General features: G+C 41.9%; 1 protein-coding gene across 1 annotated transcript in view; it reads right to left on the reverse strand.

Annotated features, from left to right (window-relative positions):
* Positions 1-2,492: 2,492 nt before the first annotated feature.
* The window catches only part of Colec12 (collectin subfamily member 12), a 191,242-nt gene continuing 171,721 nt past the window's right edge, over positions 2,493-22,013 (reverse strand). The window contains exons 6-10 of the mRNA XM_048363073.1: positions 16,778-17,266; positions 15,886-16,022; positions 14,636-14,745; positions 4,492-4,637; positions 2,493-3,146 (exon numbers count right to left, since the gene is read on the reverse strand). Of these exons, the coding sequence (XP_048219030.1) occupies positions 3,127-3,146; positions 4,492-4,637; positions 14,636-14,745; positions 15,886-16,022; positions 16,778-17,266 (902 nt within the window). The 3' untranslated portion in view covers positions 2,493-3,126. The remainder of the gene's footprint in view (positions 3,147-4,491; positions 4,638-14,635; positions 14,746-15,885; positions 16,023-16,777; positions 17,267-22,013) is intronic.

Below are 22,013 nucleotides of genomic sequence, written 5' to 3' on the forward strand. Positions count from 1 at the left end.
CAGTATATAGCAAGTCAGGTGTGTGAAGACCTCACAGTATTTCACTAATACTTTCTCCTGTCCCAAAATGCATGGTTATCATAACATTACTAGAGACCTGGTGTACTAGGATAAGGTATCTCCTAATGTGATATTCACCTGAGTTTATTCATCTATGTCATAAAGGCCTTTGGTTCCCACTTTTAAAGCATGGGTTTGAACCCTGTCTTTACCACTCAGTAATGGTATGACTCAGGAAATCACTTCACCTCTCTGAGCTCAAGTCCTTGTAAAATGGGGAATATGGTAGGTAGGCCTGCCTTAGCACTATTGGGATGACTGGGTGAGATGGTTTGATAGAAACACAGGGCAAGTAATCAGTGGGCTGGGAAAGGGCCTTCAGTTGTAGAAATTAGCACTTGCCAATGTACATGAGAGAGTCAATTCCAAGTTTCTTCTGTAGACAATTTTTTGTGACTTGAACTCAGAGCCTTATACTTGCTAAGAAGGCACTCTACCACTGAGCTATATCTGAGTTATGGGCTTGAACTCAGGGCATGGGCATTATCCCTGAGCTTTTCTACTTAGGGCTTGCCCTCTACCACTTTGAGCCACAGATCTACTTGAGGTTTTTAGGGGCTTGTCAATAAGAGTCTCATGGCCCTTCCTACCCAGACTGACTTTGAACCACAGTCCTCAGATCAGTCTTTTGAGTAGCTAGGATTACATGCATGAGACACCAGAGCCCAGCTCTAGATTTAAAAAAAAATTGCGCTGATTATTTTTGAGGCAGTGTTTTATATCCTCTAGACACCACGTGGACTATGATACCTATTTAAGCTTCCTGTCCTGAGATGACAAATGTATAAAACCATACCTAGCATTTTTCTGAGTTGGAAGTCTCACCAACTTGTCTGTCCAGGCTGGTCTAGACTCAGTATCCTTCTGATCAGCCTCCCACATTTCATAAGATGATAGATATGTACCACTGTGACTAAGTCTTGGTTCAGAAGGGGTCTTGTAGCTGGGTCATAATAGCTTATGCCTGTAATCCTAGCTACTCAGGAGGCTGAGATCTGAGGATCAGAGTTCAAAGTCAGCCTTGGTAGGAAAGTCCATGAAACTCTTACCTCCAATTAACCATCAAAACCCAGAAGTGGAACTGTGGCTCAAGGCGTATAGAGTGCTAGCTTGAGCACAAAAGTTCAGGGACAGCACCCAGGCTCTGAGTTCAAGCCTCAGTACTGGCACACATAAAAGGAGGGGAAAGGGGTCTGCTGCTGCTGCTTTGAATTTCAATCTCATGGTCAGTCTCCTAAGTAGCTAGGATTACAGTTGTAAGCTACCATTGCCTAGCTAATGTAAGCACATGAAAAGAAAGAGAAGAGAGTTTTAGTCTATCAATGTTCTTTGAGGTAGTCTTGAAGTCCAGTGTCCACCTTGTGCCATAGACCTTAGCACTTCAGGCCCAGGTGACAGTGGGTCATCTGACCAGTTACATGGATAGGACAGTAGGGCAAAAAGACACCAAGGACAATGGCTGGCCTACAAACTGTCATGAATAGTGATTGCTGGCAAGCAAGATAGTTCACATGGCCACAGATGTGATCACTGGCTTTATTCCTTTACCATTTAATTTGGATTTGGTAGCAGATCCTGCTTTGGAGAACCCTTGTGAGGGGAGGAGGGAAGGAGCTGGGTGGAATCTTAGCTCTGAGCATCAGTAACACCCATGCCTTGTCTCAGCTTGGCACATGCTAGACTTTTCAAGAGCACGTCCAAGAGTAGACAGATGATGGGCTCCAAGTTCATCAGGTGGGTAGCGTTTACTTTTGCATTTCAATTGGTATATGCCTTGGCGTTGTCTTTGGGAGCTGACTGGAGGTCAACTTTCCAGGGAGTGTAGAGCTGGTTTGCATCTTTCCAACATTGCCACCTTTGGTGAATGTGACATTGTGTTCTCCAGCACTGGCTCTGTTGTAGGTTTGACAGTAAGTCTGTTTACATGTCAGCTTTATAAACCAGCTCCCCCAGCCCCTTTTGGTGCTAGTTCTGGGGCTTGAACTCAAGGCCTGGGTGCTGTCACCTAGCTTTTTTTACTCTAGGCCAGTGCTCTACCACTTGAGTCCTAGCTTCACATCCAGGTTTTGGTGATTGAGATAAGAGTCTCAGGAACTTCCTTGCCCAGGCTGGCTTCAAATTGCAGTCCTCAAATCTAAGTCTCTTTCTGGAGTGGCTAGAATTGTAGGAATGAGCCACTGGGGCTTTCTAGACAGACAGGGTTGTGTGTTCTGCCCTTCCACCAGCTCTGATTCACCAAATTAATTAGATTCACATCCTAAATTCACACTTTATCAGGCATGCCATAAGTGTGAGGCTGATGACAGGCTCAAGGCATGGCCCAATTGCATGAGCTATGTAAATGCTCAGGCTTAATCTCCATCAGCAAAACATGCAAGAATATTTTGGATACTTCAAATGATTCCCGCCTCTGAGGAAAAGATACATTAAAATACATATACACACATTTATTTTTAAAACCACAACTGAAAAATATTTTTTTTTGCCACTGGGTAGAATTAAATCTGACAAGAAACCCTCTGAGATTTTATTAGTACCACTGTTGTTTTCTTTGGCTTCATGTATTATATTCATAAAATGACAAAAAAAGGGAAAATAATAGTAACAGGAAAATATTTTGTACAAAAATACAAAGTTTTAAAGCTCTTTAAGTATATTTCATATTATTACTAAGAATTGGCCTATATATCTGTATATGTCTGCATAGTTTTCCTACTTCTGGGATTTTAGAAATGTAAGGTACTGTTTACACAGTGCATAAGTTCTTTGTATAGCTCAACACCAATAACAGTCTCTTTTTAGTTTGAGTATTCCATCCTTTGAGTGATTTAATTTGCATAATTGTGTGGTTATTGGCTGAGAAAAAATGACATGATTCAGTCCATGTGATTCAGTATTGCTCTGGGGGATATTTCAGTTTCCAAGTCCTTGGAATAATGGCAAATGCTAGCTGTCAATTTTTAGCAATTGGTTTTCAGTGCTTCTCCCTCCTTCAACCTGGAGAGAAGGTAATGGCATCTGGAGTATACTTTGCCTTGGAGAGCCGTCTTATTACATCACCATTTGTTATAATGCAGATGACAGGACTACAAGAGAGAAATAAGGATGGGGTTAGAGACATATTTAGGAACAATTCTATTATCTAGCATTCAATAACATTTTTTCCCCCTTTGGTGAGGGGCAATCCTGGGGCTTGAACTCAAGACCACACTTGATGGCAGTGCTCCATTTGAGCCATTTCCTTTTTTGTTTTAGTTTGTCTTACAGATAGAGCTTCACATTTTTTCCTTAAGCTGGCACCAGACTTTAGTCTTTCTACCTTGCCTCCTGGGTATGTGTGTGACTACAGGTGTGTGCCACCATACCTGACAATAACATTATTCTTTTTCAAATGAATGAGTAGAATTACTTACAATTAAGCTAAATTCCCTCTAGGAGGAGAAACCTATTTGGGGGGAAAATCCCTTCCCAACAACTTTGAATGTCTGAGTAAGGCAAAAATGACTACTTTGGTTTAGTTGTCACAACTGATATGTGTGTGTGTGTATAATATTATGTGTATATTATAATCTAGTGTCTAGATATCCATGTCTCCCACCTAACCAGGCTGTGGCTTCCTTATGTGTTTGGGGTTCCAACACTTGGTAGACCTGAAGTAATTATCTACTGAATGGCAGATACATAATTGGTGCCCCAGTTACTTCCAAAAATAATTTGAGCGAAATAATGCCTAAAAGAGTTTTGTTTACTAATGGGTAAAAGCCAGATTTATTAAATTGTAATTCACCATTTAAGTGACCCATTTCAAGTGGTGCATTCAGTGTTTCTTAGTATATTCACAAAGCTGTGCTAGTCTTTGCTAGAAAAGATTTTTTTATTATCTTCAGAAAAACTTCATTCCCATTAGCATTCCTTCCCCACTTACTCTACCATAAACTTTGCCATGTAGTTCTGATAAAATTAAGGTGCTGTGTTATGGAGAGGACCATATATTAAATAAAACTTGAGCCAAGTGTCTTTTGAAGGGCCTCTGGCTTGTGAACTTACAAGCAATGCAGAAAACATCTATTCACTACCTAGGACAGTCTCTGGCCTGCAGCAAATGCTCAGTAAATACACACAGGAGTGATGTTTGGCCGGGCATGAATGCTGGTTTACACAGCATTTTAAAGAACAGTTATTTTAAAGAACAGTTAGATTATAAATTACTGACCTGGGTCTGTAAGTCTAACATTTATTGAATACTTCCTAAATACTCAGCACATTTATCCCCTTGTCTGAGTCCTTACAACCATCTCATGGAGAAAGTATTATTATTTCACAGAGGTTAATAACCTACTCTGCTAGTAAATCACTGAAACAGGACTGGAGCTATCACTCAGAGCCCTTCTTACCACCTCGCCCTCAAATTCCAGCCATGACTTCACTTACCTCTATCCCTGTTTTTTTCACAAATGAAGTTATTGATGTCCTCACACTGGAAATCGTTCCACTGCCCAGCATAAATCAAACCAGCACAGTCTTCTCCTGGTCCATGGCCATGTCCCCAGTTATCTGGCTGTCCAGCTTTCCAATTTCTTTTTAACAAAAGAGAAACAAGAGTGTTATTTGTATAAGAATACAGAGATATTTATTCAGAGGAATATAAGAAACAAAAAACGGAAGCATTTCTCCTGGAATGAAAATGCATTATGGAAAGAAAAAGCAATCCATGCTCTTATTCCAAAAGATGAGCAGCTGTTTTGCAGAACAATGTGCAGTGTAACACCTCCCAGAAGCCTTGTCATTTTTGCCACAATGAAATCAAGATTTAACCTTTATCATCATGAGGCTGAGGGGTTGAATCCTTTTTTGGCATAGTTAGATGAATGGTTTTCTAATGTATTCCAGAATGCAGACTTCTGGACATGTAAGCGTAGTGTGCAAGAAACATATGTAAGTGGCCAGGGGAAGGACTCTTGCTCTCCTTTCTTCCTCTCTCCCTCCCTCCTTTCCCTCTCCTCTTCTCTTTTTCTCTCCATGTTTTACTCACAAGGATCCTTGTATATCACACTATCTTGTCTCTAACAAGTAGAAGAGAAAGAGAAAATGAGAGATCTTTCATATGTATTTATATGAACTTCTGTTTCATTGGCTAAGTTGAGGGTGGTTGATGGCTTTAGAAAGAAATGGTAATTAATTTTCTGGAAATGACTCCTACATTTCACTGGTTTTTCTTGGGAGAAGGATTCTTAAAAACAAGTTTCTTCACTTGGGCTCCTTGGCACAGGACGGAACTTCCTTAACGAAGACCCAGAAAGGCTACAAATCAAAGAAAGGTTGGACAAATGGGACTGCATCAAACTGCAGAGCTTCTGCATGGCAAAGCACATATCTCGCAAGATAAACAGAAAGCCCATAGACTGGGAGAAGATCTTTACTGGCCATTCAACGGACAAAGGCCTCATACCTAAAATATATGCAGAACTAAAAAAATTACCTTCTTCCAAAACAAAACCGCAAAGAACCAATAGCCCCCTCATCAAGTGGGCTAAAGACTTACAAAGAGACTTCTCTAATGAGGAAATGAGAATGGCCAGGAGACATATGAAAAAATGCTCTACATCACTGGCCATAAAAGAAATGCAAATCAAAACAACATTGAGATGCCATCTCACCCCAGCAAGAATGTCATATATCAAGAAAACTAACAATAACAATTGTTGGAGGGGATGTGGCCAAAAGGGAACCCTACTTCATTGTTGGTGGGAATGTAAACTGGTTCAGCCACTCTGGCAAGCAGTATGGAGATTCCTCAGAAGGCTAAATATGGAACTCCCCTATGACCCAGCAGCCCCACTTTTGGGTATCTATCCAAAAGACCACAAACAAAATCACAGTAAAGCCACCAGCACAACAATGTTCATCGCAGCACAATTTGTCAAAGCGAGAATCTGGAACCAACCCAGATGCCCCTCAGTAGACGAATGGATCAGGAAAATGTGGTATATATACACAATGGAATTTTATGCCTCTATCAGAAAGAATGACATTGTCCCATTTGTAAGGAAATGGAAGGACTTGGAAAAAATTATACTAAGTGAAGTGAGCCAGACCCAAAGAAACATGGACTCTATGGTCTCCCTTATTGGGAATAATTAGTACAGGTTTAGGTAAGTCAAGCAGAGCATCACAAGGCCCGATAGCTATACCCTTATGAACACATAAGATGATGTTAAGTGAAATGAACTCCATGTTATGGAAACAATTGTTATATCATAGTTGTAACTACTTTCAACGTCCCATGTGTATCTGTAGCTTCTATTATTGATGATGTTCTTGTATCACCTTCCTGTGGTTGTACCTACACTATCTCTGTAATCTTATCTGAGTATATTGGAAACCATGTATACTGGTATTGGAAGTAGGAAATTGAAAGGGAATACCAAAATTGAGAGACACAGGGTAAAAAAACTCAAACAACTACAAAAGCAATACTTGCAAAACTGTTTGGTGTAAATGAACTGAACACCTCAGGGGGGGGGGAAGGGAAAGGGGGAGGAGGGAGGGGGGGTATGAGGGACAAGGTAACAAACAGTACAAGAAATGTATCCAATGCCTAACATATGAAACTGTAACCTCTCTGTACATCAGTTTGATAATAAAAATTTGAAAAAAAAATGAAAAACAAAACAAAAAAAAAACAAGTTTCTTTAGGATGAGTTTATTTGGGGCTTATGAACAGCTTGAATGCTGTTGTTTGGAATAGAACTTGGCCAGAGTTCATAGGTTTTCTTTTTGGTGGTTGTTGAGCTTGAACTCAGGGCCTGGATGCTATCCCTGAGCTTTTTTTGCTGAAGGCTACCACTTGAGCCACAGCTCCACTTCCAATTTTTTGGTTGTTAATTGAAGATGAGTCTCGTGGACTTTCCATCCCAGGCTGGCTTTGAATTTCAGCCTCTTGAGTAGCTAAGATTACAGGCATGAGCCACTGGTGCCCAGCTGAGTTCACAGTTCTTGATTCTGTTTCTATGCAATGAATTAGATATACTCGCGGACTCCATTTTTCTTTGGGCTGGGGAGTGCTAGCTAGTACTGGGTGTTGAATTCAGGGCCTGAGTACTGTACTGTTAGCATTTTTGCTCAAGGCTAGCATTCTACCAGTGGGGCCATACTCCACTTCTAGCTTTTTGGTGGTTAACTGGAGATAAGAATCTCATGGACTTTCCTGCCCAAGCTGGCTTGAAAATGTGATCCTAAGATCTCAGCTTCCTGAGTGGCTAGGATTACAGGTGTGAGCTACCAGTGCCCAGCTTAAGATACCATTCTTGAGGGCTCTTCTTTAAGATGTAGGTTCATGAACAGAAGTTGATGGTTGCCTTCTGAGAGAACACACTGGCCTCTGGGGAGGGTGTGGAAGAACATCTGCAGCAGAAGATGCTTCCCAGTTGTGACTCAGTACCCATCAGCAGGTGGGTGCCATATGGTCACCCAAGAAGAGAGCTCACATAGCCCTCCATCTTCTGATACTAAGACCAGCCCGATCACTTCATGGAGGATAGTGGGAAAGCGCAGGTGAAGCATACAAAGAATGAGGCAGCATGGTAGAACTGATGCCTCCAAACCATAGGTATGTTTGGGGATTTTAAACAATCATTTCAGTTAAGTAAATCTAATGAAAAAAAGGATAACTTAAAGGAAACTAGCAGCTGTGAGAGTAAATTTGGAATGACACTAAGAAGAAAAATTAGAATAGTCATTTACTCACTTAACTGATATCCACAAAGTACCTGCTGTGTGCCAGGCATAAACCAGATGATGGCTGCAAAGCAGTGCAGAGCACAAGGCCTGACTCCCATAGAACTTACATAACAAATAAGATGGATTAAAACAAGAATCTCAGACAAAGCCAGGCAAGCGGGCTCAAGCTTGCAATCCTAGCTACTTGAGAGGTAGAGAGATCCAAGGACTGTGGTTTGAGACCAGCCCAGGAATAAAAGTTAGTGAGGTTTCATCTTACTCAATGCTTGGGCATGGTAGTACACACCAGCCATCTCAATCACTAGGGAAAGTACAAAATGGACAGCAAATCAGAGCAGCCTGAAGTGAGACCCTATCTTGAAAAGAATGAAAGAAGGGATAGGCAGAATGGTTCAAAATGAGAGAGTATGAAACCCTGGGACAAAACTCCAGCACTTCCTTAAAACAAACAAACAAACCTCCTAGTGATTACAGGTATAGATAAAATTGGAAAGAAAAAAATCTAACTTTAAGGTTGGAGGTCTGGCTTAAGTGATAGAGCCCCTGTCTAGCAAACATGAGGCCCTGAGTTCAATCCCTAGTACCACAAACTATGGCAAGAACAAAACTTGATTAACTTATTTAGACTTTAAAAAAGTATATTAAAATTTTTTTAAATAAAAAAATATTTCTGCCATCTTGCAGGTCGACTCTGGAAATGCCAACAATGCCCAAACAGTTAGAGCTCATTAATGTACATTTTATACATTTCTTCCAGTACAATGAAAAGGTTTGATCCTAATTTTGCTTACAGAATTTGAGACCTGATTCATGATTTTTCAGTTCACTGGTAAATAAATATGGCTTCTTTGGAATAAGAAGATGTGCTTAAGATGACCCTCACATTTTCTTTTAGATCATTTAAAAGCTTTCTCCATTGGCACTCAGACACAATGCCCAAGGCTTTCCTTTAGGGAGGGAAAACCAGAACGCATTTTTGTGGGGGCGAGGGGAAGTGTCTGAGGTGGGCTAGTATGGAGGAGGGATGGTAGCCTAAAGCTAGCTGCAGGAACAATTTGAACAATCTCCATGCATCTCTCTGGAAAAGCAACAATTCCATGCAGTGGCTTGTGGGAACATCCTGTGTGTATTTTGCTGTGGAACAGTACATGTCAGATAAACACAAGGTATGTGTTTTGGAGAAGAATGTCAGCTTAAAGATTGCCTCTAGAAGGAATGGCTGAACTTTGGCCTGAAAATCACCAGATCTCATGTTATAATCTGCACATCACAGCAACCCCAAAAATAAGTACACCAAGAACTTTGAAAACAGATGATGGCTCCAGTGAGCTGGAAACACACACAAGCAAATCAGCTGGTGGGTGTGGAACACCTCCAGGGTTTTGGGGTCATCCTAATGGAGACAGAACATATGTTCCCAGGCTGGGGAATAGCTCCTTCCAACCTCACAAGCTAGTACTTTGTCATCAACCATGGGATTAATGCTACAAGGCCAACGAACTTCGGCTGGGAAGGGTTTGGCCTCAAAACAGGAAGATATTAGTGGTGAGAAATGTTTCTTTGCAACAGAATGTTCTCCCACGATGATGGTTGGAATTGTGGAAAAGTCCTTTTTTGTAGCCTGGGCCAGTGCTACTCTGGTAAAAAATATATGAAGGTGTACCAGTGTAAATTATTGTTAAATTAGAGGAAGCTGAAGTGTCTTTTCTGGTCCCCCCTTCCTATGGTTTATATTATAAAAGCACAAATATGACACGGGACCATCTATAAGGACAGAAAGCCATTGTTTTACCTTTGTTATATAAACATGAAAGCTCAGATCTGACAGTGTATTCTCACCAAATGATATCCACACAGGAGAAAGGAAAGAGCAGACTCAAGGGGGTTGTGGGACACTGGAGGAAGACTGGTAACTTAGTAGAATGGGTAGAGGGGACCTACTGCTCTGAGCCTGTGGGCACAGCCTACATCCTCTACCTTGCTAATTTGGCCCAGGCAATCGGCCAAATGACATATTCCATCAAGAGTAAAAAGATTGGCTTTGATAAGCTCTGGTTCCAATCTTTTCTGTTTATCTTTTCTCTATTTCATTGCTTTCTGTTCTTTCCTGTGTTTCCTTGTACTTATTTGTGTATGCATATATGTGTGTGTTTCTGGGGGTAAACCAGAAGCATATTGGCTCTTTCTACTTAAACTTGTTCTTTTTCTACCCTTATAAGTGGAATCTGATGTTCAACTTTTAAGAATATGTTTTAATGTAGGTATTGTAAAGCTATCAGTATACTACTAAACATGCACTGTTTTATATGTATCTTATAACTTTTGATATGTTGTATTGTTTTTGTGGAACATTTCCCAGATTTTTGTGAGTTTTTACTCTATGGTTTATTTGGAAAGATATACTTCCCAAATATCTTACAGATATCTTTCTGTTATCAGTTTCTAATTTAATTGTTTGGGGCCAGGGAACATATTCTATTAAAGTAGTCTTAAGTTTATTGAGACTTGTTTTATAGTCAAGCATGTGGTCTGCCTTGGTGAATGTTGTTATGTGCTTGGAAAGAAAGCATATTTATGGTTGATGGGAGAAATAATCAGACAAGTTAACTGGTCATGTCCTTATTGATTTTTCTATCTACATGTTCTATCAGTAAATCTTTGATGTCATGCTCTTTTTTACTACCATATTTAGGATTAAAATGTCTTCATTGTGGCATGGTCTTAGAAATGGGCCTTAAATATACAGATATGTGTGTGTATATATATATATATGTATGTATATGTGTATATATATATTTAATTTTATTGTTATTATTAAGGTATTGTACCAGAACAGTTACTGTTTCACAACTCACATAGAAATGGGCATTTTTAATGTGAGTATAGGGATAATGCTTATATTGCTGCCTCCATATTCCAGAAAAAGTCCAGAAGCAGGCTTGTGGGGAATCGTTCAGGATAATTCAGTGATAGTGTATGGATCTCAGTCTGTATTCAGGGGACAAGAGATTGCCAGCCAGAAATGAAGTTGTCCTGTGTCTATGGTGAAATGGACAAATAAGAACAGCACCCTCCTTCTCCATGTGTTGTTAGAGGGCCAGCTGTATGTATTTAGTGCCTGTGCTGGGGCTTGAACTCAGGGCCTCATGCTTTTGCTTGGCTTTTTCCTTCAAGGCTAGTGCCCTGTTACTTGGGTCAGGCCACCACTTCTGGCTTTTTGGTGATTAATTGTAGACAAGTCATACATTTATCTTCCTGGGCAGATTAGCCAGGTTTTCAGGTGTGAGCCAATGGTGCTTGGCCATTTTACTTATTTTTAATGCTGAAATTTGTAGACATCCAGTATGCAAGAACTTGGCCTGAGCGCTGCCCCAGACTGTTGCAGAGTTCATCTCATGCAGTTGCTTTGTTCCAGCAGGTCCTGTCTTGCCCCAGTCTAGCAATAGCACAAGACTCAGTTGTGGAAATAAACCTGAGATCAGGTCTGTATGTGCTGTATGTCATGTCACTTTTTGTCAGTTTATTCTTTCCCTGCTTTCTGAACCAGGACAGAAATAACAGAGGAAGTTGGGTGCTGATGGCTCATGCCTGTAATCCTAGCTACTCAGGTAACTGAGATCAGAGGACCATGGTTTGAAGCCAAAACAGGCAGGAAAGCCTCTTAGACTTATCTCCAATTTACTGCCAAAAATGTCAGAAGTGGAACAGGGCCTCAAGTGGTAGAGTGCTAGCCTTGAGAGTAAAAGCTCAGGGACAGTGCCCAGGCTCTGAGTTCAAGTTGTAGGACCTGTGAAAATTAAAGAAAGATACAGAGGAAGGCCTGTTTTCCTTTGACTATTTCCTCTTTAACAGTAACCATACAAAGTCCCTAAGTAATTTGAAAAGGGCTGTGTATGTGTTGGAGAAAAATGGTAAGAGAAAAGCTGACATTTAATTTCTCTGTGGTAGAGGCAAGGCCTGAGATGATGCCAGCTCCATCAACTTATGGGTTTAAGAGAACTGGTACTAATCCTTCTTCGAATGTTTGGTAGAATTCAGCCATGAAACTTTCAGGTCTCAGTTTCTTATTCCTTGGATTTTTTTTAATTACTACATCAGCCTCTTTATTACTGACTTATTTGGGCTTCCTAGTGCTTCTTGATTCAGTCTTGTTCAGGTGTGTGTTTCTAGAAATGTATCTGTTTTTCTAGGGCATCTGATTTGCTGGTATATAATCATTGAACTCAGGGCCTTGCCCTCTTGTGAGTAATCTCTTAGATGGCTAGATCTAGAGAATCACTGCTACAAGCAGGAGAGAGACCTCAGAAACCCAGAGGAGGAAACAAAATCTAAGTAAATAAAGAAGCACTTGGGGAGATTGGTACTGTTGGGAGGCCCTTGCAAAGCCTGAAGCCCTTCCCAGATCTCAACAGGAAATGTTATCTTCACAAACCTATTTTGAGACTTGAGTGAGAACAGTTTGGATCTCAACTGAGATACTAGACAATACAGTTGTTAGTAGCAGTACTATTTTACTATGATAATTATGATAATAATAAGAATGATACCAGTACTTGGAAGTGATGTATCTCAAGCACTTCCCACATGGTAAGTCCTGTATTAAACAACATATACATATGTGTGTGCACAAACATCTCATTTTCAAAATACACAGTGCTTTCTTTGCTCAAGTATGTTGTACACACAGGGAAGGGAAGATACTACATGGTAAAATAACTCACCAGGAGGAAGGGTCTCGTAGCTTTGAAGGGGGTGTGGTCAAGGCCTGAACCTAGCTCTTACCTGATTCCAGAGCCTGTGCTACCTCCTATGGATTTTACTGGCTTTTCTGGTTTGTGCAGCATTTTTTATTATATGTAAAATTCTATTAGCCTTCAGTTATTGAAACTGCATATTATGTCTAATTCCTTGCATTTAGAATTTGATCCTGGGAAGGTTTACAGGCACATGGGTGAAAAATGAGACACACATCCTTTGCTGTGGGTAGGGTGCAAAAGCTAAGTAAGGTGTCTGGTGATGTAATCCCGGGTACCGATGTTCCCAAATCACCAAAGTGTCTTGGTAAATGGAGCAAAGTTTCACCTTGGAAGAGCTGGCTTATACACTGTGTTATAGCTCAAGGTATTTCATGTGGGCCAACCCAGTTTCTTGGAGGAAAGCTAAAGAATGAATTTCTTAGTGAATCGAACATAGGTTTTTCCTTCATTTATTGGGATAAGAAAAATGGAGATGACTTTTTCTTTAGGAAAAAAAAATCCTGGCTGGGGAGGAGATAACAAACAATACAAGAAAAGTACCCAGGGGGCTGGAATATGGCCTAGTGGCAAGAGTGCTTGTCTGCCATACATGAAGCCCTGGGTTCAATTCCCCAGCACCACATATATAGAAAACGGCCAGAAGTGGCACTGTGGCTCAAGTGGCAGAGTGCTAGCCTTGAGCGGGAAGAAGCCAGGGGCAGTGCTCAGGCCCTGAGTCCAAGGCCCAGAACTGGCAAAGAAAAAAGAAATGTACCCAAGGCCTAACATATGAAACTGTAACCTCTCTGTACATCACTTTGACAATAAATAAGAAAAAAAAATCCTAGCTATCTTGGTTAGCAAAGAAAGTAGGCTTATATTTCCTTTAATAATCTCTGCCTTGAGCAAAAAGAAGCCAAGAAAAAGAAATCTTAAAATAATCTCTACCCCCGTTCTCACCTCCAGCCCTCCATGGCTGTGTATAGATGCCATATCCACCACTGCTTTGAGTCTCCCATAGTTCATCCCTGCTGTTCTAAGTATCAGAGAGTTCCTGAGTGCCCGAGTATGTCAGGGCCTAACTTCCAAGTGCAGAAGAGCAGATAGAGTATCTACCAGGCCAACAGATGCTCACTTTTGGGGCAGACAGACCTAAGATATCCAAATGATCCACACCAACATTTGGCCACTTAGAACACTATTCAGATTCATGCATGTGGAGAATAAGATGAGAAGTAGGTGGATTTAAAAGTAAGAAACTGCCAGGGGAGGTGGTACATGCTTGTAATCTCGGCTCTCAAGAAATAGAGGCATTAAACTGAAGTTGGGGCTGTCCAAGGCCACATGGATAGCAACAGTCTCAAAAGGACAAAGCTGCCTGTCTATGTGCACACCTCTCACACCTATAACCCAATGTCACTACTCCACTAATACAAGGTACCACAATGCCCGAAACAGCCTCATTTTCTTCTCTCCCAGGTAGAACTGCCCCAGAAAGCTAGGCTCAGAAAAATCTCTAGTAGCAAGGCCAGAGTAGGAAGAAGAAATGAGATTCATATGGATAGAATGTATTCTCTTTAGACTTGTGGGGAAGGGGAGGGAACTGAGTGCTCTGAAGTCCTTTAGGAGATGGCTTTCCTCTAGTGCAACTTTGAGGTATACTTGAGCTTCCTGGGTGGGTCCCTAATCAGTACACCAATGGTGTTGTGCTGAAAGGAACACTCAGGGTGCAAAAACATCTGGGGTGAGAGCTGAATGTACCTAAGGTTGTCTAAGTTTCATTACCTTTCCTCAGAAGTACACTACTATGTAGTTTTATGAGTCTTATGATTTTTTTCCCCCAGAAATAATTCATTCCATGTAAACCAAAGTGGAAAACTCTATTGGACAGCTGAAATATGCAGCTGGTTTCAGTAAGTATGTGAGGGAATATCTGAGCACCATGGAGGTTTCTTTTCTTTTTTTTTTTTCAAATTTTTATTATCAAACTGATGTACAGAGAGGTTACAGTTTCATACGTTAGGCATTGGATACATTTCTTGTACTGTTTGTTACCTTGTCCCTCATGCCCCCCACCATGGAGGTTTCTGAATACTCACTTGTAGTCTGCAGGTGTCCCGTCCAGCCACTTCCACTCGTTTTCCTTCTCCAAGTCTGTGAGGCCAATCCAGTGGCTGTCTCTTCCTACGATCTGCTTCTTTATCCATTGCTGAAAAATTTATCAGAATGGGTGCATTACTATGTCTATTAATACTAATGATGGGTATTCATATCTGAAAGACTTGTTTCCAATATTTGGGATAAAGGACAATTGAAAGAGGGTGTTTATGACCATTTTTATATGGCTTGCTATCCTCTTTTTCATAGCATTTATTTAATTGGGAATTGTTTTGGGGGGCTTGGACTTTCTGTAGCTCTCAAGCTTAAAAGTGATGTAAAAGTAATGCAACTCCTTCAAGTCAGCAAGGCAGCTCAGCGAAGCCCTTGGGCCACTGCCCTCCTTCCCTTCCTGGGCTCTACTTATGGGAACAACCACAGCATTATGCATCTGTACCAGGCCCTGTGCAGTGGGACAAGTGGCTGAGCTGGGCGTGGGCCCAGGCACCTGACTGCGCCTCTCTAGATGCTTCCCAGGTCAGTTACTAGAAGAAACCTGACTTCAAGCTTGAGTTTGCTGGAGATGCTTAGGGAAGAGGAAGGAAGTCCTGGGACACGGTGACACCAAGGGAACAACACTGGCATTGTCACGAGTTGAATCTTAGTCTAAGCTCTCCACTTGTCATCCTGTCAGTAAATCATTGCAACCTTGCTGTGCTCCAGTTTTTCTTATCTGTACAATAGGGATTATAAGAACTAGATTTTAGGGTGTTGTCAGGTTTAAAGAAGAAAATACCTGGCACATGGAAGAGGGCCTAATGAGAGCGAGTAGCCGCTATCATTGCCATAGGGGGGGCCCTGCCTCAGTCTTCCTGACCCCTCTGGGGCCACCTGTCTGGTTCCCCACCCATCCCAATAGTGCTCATGTATCTGTCTCTCTTGCCACAGGTGTCTGGTGGCATGCTCACACTTCTCTGCTGCCCCTCAAACTCAAAACAGCCAGTGGGAGGAGCCTCACAACTCTGAGCTTGAAAGGCTGGAGTTCCCAGTTGGATATGAGAAGACAAAATTCCAGCACCATGAATGAATGTAGTAGTCCCTGGAGAAATCCCAGATCGCCATATCATGGCCTTCCAAGTTTATATGATTATGAATTTGATATCTTTGACTCCCCAGCAAGTATGCAATTTCCTGATGTAAGCTATCTCTAAATGATAGCTTTCCCCACACCTGTGTCAGCATCAGCCTTTACCTGTTCCTCTCTTGAGTTTATGAAAACTAAATGTGCAGACTTGTCTTCACAAAAAAGTTTTGCATCCTCAAAAATTTCTTTTTCCACCGAAAAATAGTAACATTTGTCTGTGAAATTCTTCCAATGAGGTGGACAGCCTAGAAAAATAAAGTTTGTAATATTAGTCTTAAGCTCTTCATATTTCCTTAACTATGTTTAAGATGCCAGAGTGCCAACCCCATGCCAGGAGCAGTCTGTGGGAGCCTGTGCCTGATTTCACAGTAGGGAGAAGCAGGAAACCCCAAGACTGGATCTTAGTTCCTTTGTACCTGGATTAGTGCTTTACAGTAACAGAAAGAATGCAAAACAAGCAAAAGGCCTGCAGGCCCAGAGGATTATCACCTTGAGTCACCCAGAACCCATCAACAACTGGATGTGAGAACCTAGACCAACTCCAAGCTCTTGGGGCAAAAGAGGTAAGAGACTCTGAGTCTCACTGAAGGTAAGAGTTTTGGCAAAGATGAAAAAGGTACCATGACACCTTTTCACAAAGGAATCGAATCAAAGCATCATCACAAAAATTCTGTGTGATGCAGATGGAGTTCTCTGAGGGACACTCTGTCCTTGGGGTGGACAGGATGGTCAGGGAGTGGCTAACCAGTACTGGCTGCCTTGAAGGAAGTGTTTGGGTTTTCTTATTTTCTGAGGGCCTGAGTTCTCTATAGAGAACTGATAGTATTTGGAGAGAAACACAGGCATCTGAATGACTGGGCTGAGGCTTGTGGGGCCTCACCTGATACCTCACTGCTGAATTAAATTAGGGAGGCTCCTTCTGGGGGTTGGCTCCACTGTGAACACACATGCACATTGCCAAATTCCCCCATCCACGCTGGAAAGAGAACTAGGGATTTACCATTGGCCTCTGGTACTGGAGTTGGCACATTCTGCAAAGCCAGGGGCTCCACAGCCCCAGATGGGCCTGGAGGTCCTGGGGGCCCTTTGGGGCCTGGCATGCCTGGCACTCCTGGCAAGCCTGGTAGCCCCCGTGGTCCAGGTACCCCAGGCTCCCCCACGGTGCCCTGCAGTCCCTGGAAACCAGGAGGCCCTTGAGGGCCAGGGAGTCCATCTTTGCCTGGTGGGCCTGGAGGGCCTGGGTCGCCACTGGGGCCCTGAGGTCCTGGCTTGCCAGGGGTCCCACGAGAGCCTTTGGGGCCCTGGGAGCCTTTGGAGCCTTTGCCGCCGCGTTCTCCAGGTGGGCCGGCTGGTCCGATTGGGCCTCTTTCCCCTGTAGGGCCTGGTGGGCCAGGCTCCCCCTTTTCTCCTTTCTGCCCTTTGTTGCCAGTGGGACCAGGTGGGCCTTGAGATCCTCTGTCACCTTTTGGGCCTCTGGGGCCAGGAGGACCTAAAACATTAAAAAAAAAAAAAGTTATAAACATGCCCTGTCACACTAGCTTCATGTATAAGCTGTCTTACACTACCTCCATTTTTAAAACATTTAGCACATAAGACATTAATGAATGCATATTTATCATACTTTTGTGGGCGTCCTCAATTGGCGCTAAGGCCTTGAAAAAGGTAATTAAATTAAGGTCATTGGATGGGCCCTCATCTAATGAATCCTTGTAAGAGATTAGGACACAGACATAGGAAATCTGATGAGGCTGGGAAGGAGGAGAGAGGCCCTGGAGGAAACCAACCCTGCTAATACCCTGACTTCTAGTTTCCAGAATTGTGAGGGAAGACATTTCCGTTTAAAGCTTTTAAGTCTATTATAAAAGCAGTTATTATGATAACTGCTGTGTTGGGATTAACAAAAGCCTGTCTCTCTTGACACAGCATCATCTCTCTTTCTACATCACTGCTGTCCTTCCAATTGAGCCTCCTTTCCCCATGGACCAGGACTTACCTAACTTCTATGAGCGCTCAGGCAGATGAAGTTCTCTCTTTTTCTGCCTCCCTCTAAACTCTGCCTGCCTGCCTGTGACATAGGGTGGGTATCGATATTTGTTTAACATCTGCTTTGAAAGACTCAAAGAAAGGTTTTCTATTCTTGTTATTGATGTTAAGTTTGGAGACTCAGTTAAATTCTGCTTGTTTGGCTAAATTGTAAGCTTTCTCTAGCATTGAGCACATGGTCGACAATAGGATTGGTTGGAGTGAAAGCCTGCCCATCCCCCAGGTGACAGGGATGCCAAATTCCTGGAGGCAGGGCAGGGACTTGGAGTCTCCAGCTTCCGGTAATCCTGCCCCCACTCTGAACTCTGTAACTATAGCCTTGCATTTCAAAGGTGCCTTGCAATTCAAATGCTGGAAGATGAAGGTGTCTTACTGTGAGCTTGCTGTCTGTGTTCATGTCCTGTCTCCCATAAGCTCCCCATGGGAGCTAAACTGGTTTCTCAAAATGTGGCTTCTCGGATGATCTCAAAATTTTGGTTTGCTGAAAAGGTTTTTTTTTTGTTGTTGTTTACTATCTAACCACGTGGTTCTAGAATATAGGCAAAATAATATCATTTGCCACTGGAATTCCAGAAAACTTACATGGCCAATTAAAGAACAATTCTAAGCGTGCCCCAAAACGTGTGCACACTGTCTGTATGTGTATGTATGTCTATGTCTGTCTGTTAGTAAAACTTCAAAACAAAAAACAGGTTTTAAACCCAAACTGATATGTTTGGGTTCAAGCAAATGAGTCTAAGAAAAACTCCAAAAGGTTCTAATATACAGCACGTTATATAAGTACAATGATGTAAAACCAGTGTGTTATTCTTTATGTCTATCTATGCTGAGTCAAGTGTACATCTAATCCTGACAATTCTTTGGTATAGACTAAGATTTTGCTTCTCCATTTCTTCTTCTTCTTTTTTCGCTGTGCTCTCATAAACTCTTTAAGGTCAAGGGACCAGAGTCATTTTGGAACAACTGCACAAATGTGACTATTAACCTAAATTTTCCTGACCCAAAATTAACATTTTGCTTTATAAGATACAGGTTGACATGTGTGCTAGCTGAGTGGACTGTGGCAGTCTGTGGCTACAGAAAGCTACCTCCACAGTCAGCTCCCAAACTGCCTGGTTTGCTCAGGCATCTAGGAGTCCTGTGAGGATTTTGACAGGCCCAGGCTGTCAAAGGCTACTACCCTGGCTCTGCCTGCCCCAAGATTAGAGTTGGGTTTATAGCAGGCCTATCATGACAGAGTTGCAACCGAGACTTATTCCAAGGTTAAAAGCATCAGAGTTGTGTTTGGCGACCACAGGGTTGCATTGGGGTAGCTTTGGTGTCTTCTCCCTCCATGACTCACAAACTGTCCTGGCTGCTACAGAAAGCAGACTTGGTTGGCCTTCAATCTGTGTCGATTTTGTGACTAGAAAGATGGTTAAAGGCCCAAGCCTTCTAAAATTTGTTTAAAAATGCCCTTAACCAGTCTGTGTAGAAATTTACAGGCAACAAGCAGGAGGTGTGACAGCCTATCCAGGGAACTCTGAGATGCTACTACAGCCTTATCCAGATGCAAGCCATCCCTGCTGGGATGGAAGACACAGCCACTTCAGATCCACTGAAGCTGAGACTTTTATTGCTATTCATTTGTTTTCTCTTTCACGTGCCAGTAAGGTAAGGTTAAATAATATGATTTGATTTAATAGCACATGGATCTCATTCAGTCTGCTGTTCTTTAAGTGTTAAAGCAAAACTCTGGCAACTATTTGTTGGTCAATTCTTAAAAACTTACAGGTAAGCTCTACTCCTTTTGTTCTCCTGTTGCTTTAATTGGAAATAAAAAGGGCTTTTATGGCTAAGACTCCTTGGACAGTTCAAAGCCAGCTCAGGCAGAGAAAAATAAAAATCCCTCTTGGTCATATTTGAGGTCCTTACTATTTTACTAGTCAAAAATTACATTTGAGTACCTTGCATGATTTAAAAAAAAGTTTTTTCTGGGAGATATTAATTGGCTTCGCCCTTATCTTAAATTATCCACAGCTGAATTAAAACCCTTATTTGATCCATTAAAGGGGGGCCCCTGACCCTACGTCTCTCAGAGAAATGACAACTGAAGCAGCCAAAGCCTTAAGCATAGTAAATTCTGCCATTTCTTCCCAACATGTAAATTATATTGATTACTCAGCCCCCTGGGAAACATATATTTTAACTACACCTCATTCTCCAACAGCAGTCCTCTGGCAGAAGGGACCCCTTTTATGGCTCTCCTTGCCTGCTACTCCTTCAAAAGTGTTAACTCCCTATTATAAACTGGTAGCCACCTTAGTTCCATGTGTGCCGTGTGGAATCTTTTAAGTATCTTGGGTGCGATCCACAAGTTATTTACATACCCTATACTTTACAACAGCAAGAATGGCTTTATATTCATTGTGATTTCTGGGACATTGCTTGAGACAATTTTGTGGGCATAATTTCACATCATTGTCCCTCCAACAAATTACTTCACTTTGCCTCTTCTTACCATTAAGTGAGGGTAATGCTATTACGGATGAGGCTACTCAAATTTTTCTCACTCAAATTGACTTAGCAAAGCAATCACATGCTGCCCACCATCAAAACAGTCGTGCCTTACGTCAGCAATTTCATATCACACGTGAAGCGGCCTGTAAAATTGGAAAAACTTGTCCCAACTGTGCTACCTTCATACCTGTGCCCTCCAATGGTATTAACCCTTGAGGCTTAGTGGCCAACCATGTTTGGCAAATGGATGTTACCCACATCCCCTCTTTTGGACGGCTCCACTTTGTCCATGTTACCATAGACACTTACTCTAATTTTATTATGGCTACTCCTCTTAGCGGGGAAGCTAGCAAACCTTGTATCTCCCATGCATTACGCTGCTTTGCTACTATGGGACTTCCTAAACAAATTAAAACTGATAATGGTCCAGGATATGTTGGACGAGCTTGTCAAACTTTTTGCAAATCTTACCAAATTGTTCACTCTGCAGGAATTCCCAATAATCCTCAAGGTCAAGGAATTGTTGAAGGGGCCAACAGTTTGTTAAAACACCAAATTTCTAAATTAAAAGGGGGGGAATTATACCCCTTCTCTCCTGTTAATATTCTTTCTCATGCTTTATTCGTACTAAATTTTTTAAATTTGGACTGCAATGGCCACTCCACAGCACAGCAGTTCTGGGAAAAGAGAGAGCAAAGAGCTTTTGCCCAAGTTAAGTGGAAATATCCTTTAACAAGTGCTTGGCATGGGCCTGATCCAGTATTGACATGGGGTCGAGGACATGTCTGTGTTTTTTCACAGGATGAAAATGATGCCTGTTGTCTACCTGAGCATTGTGTTTGGATTGTGGAAACTCATCAGAATGGTACAAGTGCTGACCCACTGGGCTTATGTGCCAGATCCACCCATTGTGCACCCTGCGACTTGGGAAGGAGCTGAGGTGTTTGTCCATGTCAACAGATCAGCATACCGTACAGCTCCAGATCCTTTTGTCCAACACGTTAAAATGAGAGACTTTGCAGCTTCTGGCATTGGAACCCCTTTATGTTTTACAACTGACTCCAACAGTTATATATTCCAGGCTGTACTGTAATGTAATCCATAAATCATAGAATTTGGATTCCTGATAATAGTCAAGTATATAATATACGAATGACTTCATTGCCTACTGGGTTTCCTGTACATGCCAATTCTACATCGTCCTTCATGATACCTCGCTGCATCAACTCTTCTCAAATTGTAGAATCCACGGGAGAACTGCACCCCATAAAGTGTAGACATGATCATCCTTTTATAACCAATATTTCAGGAACTAATTCTCAGCTGATGGACTGGTCTGGATCCAATCTCACCAACAAGTACAGCCCAGGTCTGTGGTGGATGAATGGACACCCTCAACGCCATGTCTGGATGTTAGGGGCTGCCCTAAATAGGCCCACTTCTTTAAAAAATATTAAGAGTTGTATAACACCTCCTTATGCCCTTATGTATGGACCTTTTAATATTTTTATAGGAGCCATGTATTTCAATGTTACTTGTACTATTGTTCTTTTACAAATTGCTTGTATATTGGTCTTACTGATTCTGTAATTGGTATTAAGCAGCCTCCATTTATCATGCTTCCTGTGAACATATCTGAAGCTTGGTATAAAGAAACAGGTATTCAAATGTTAAAACATTTAAAAGAGCTCATG

The sequence above is a fragment of the Perognathus longimembris genome, chromosome 15 (assembly GCF_023159225.1).
Source record: "Perognathus longimembris pacificus isolate PPM17 chromosome 15, ASM2315922v1, whole genome shotgun sequence".
In the NCBI taxonomy this organism is placed as follows: Eukaryota; Metazoa; Chordata; class Mammalia; order Rodentia; family Heteromyidae; genus Perognathus; species Perognathus longimembris.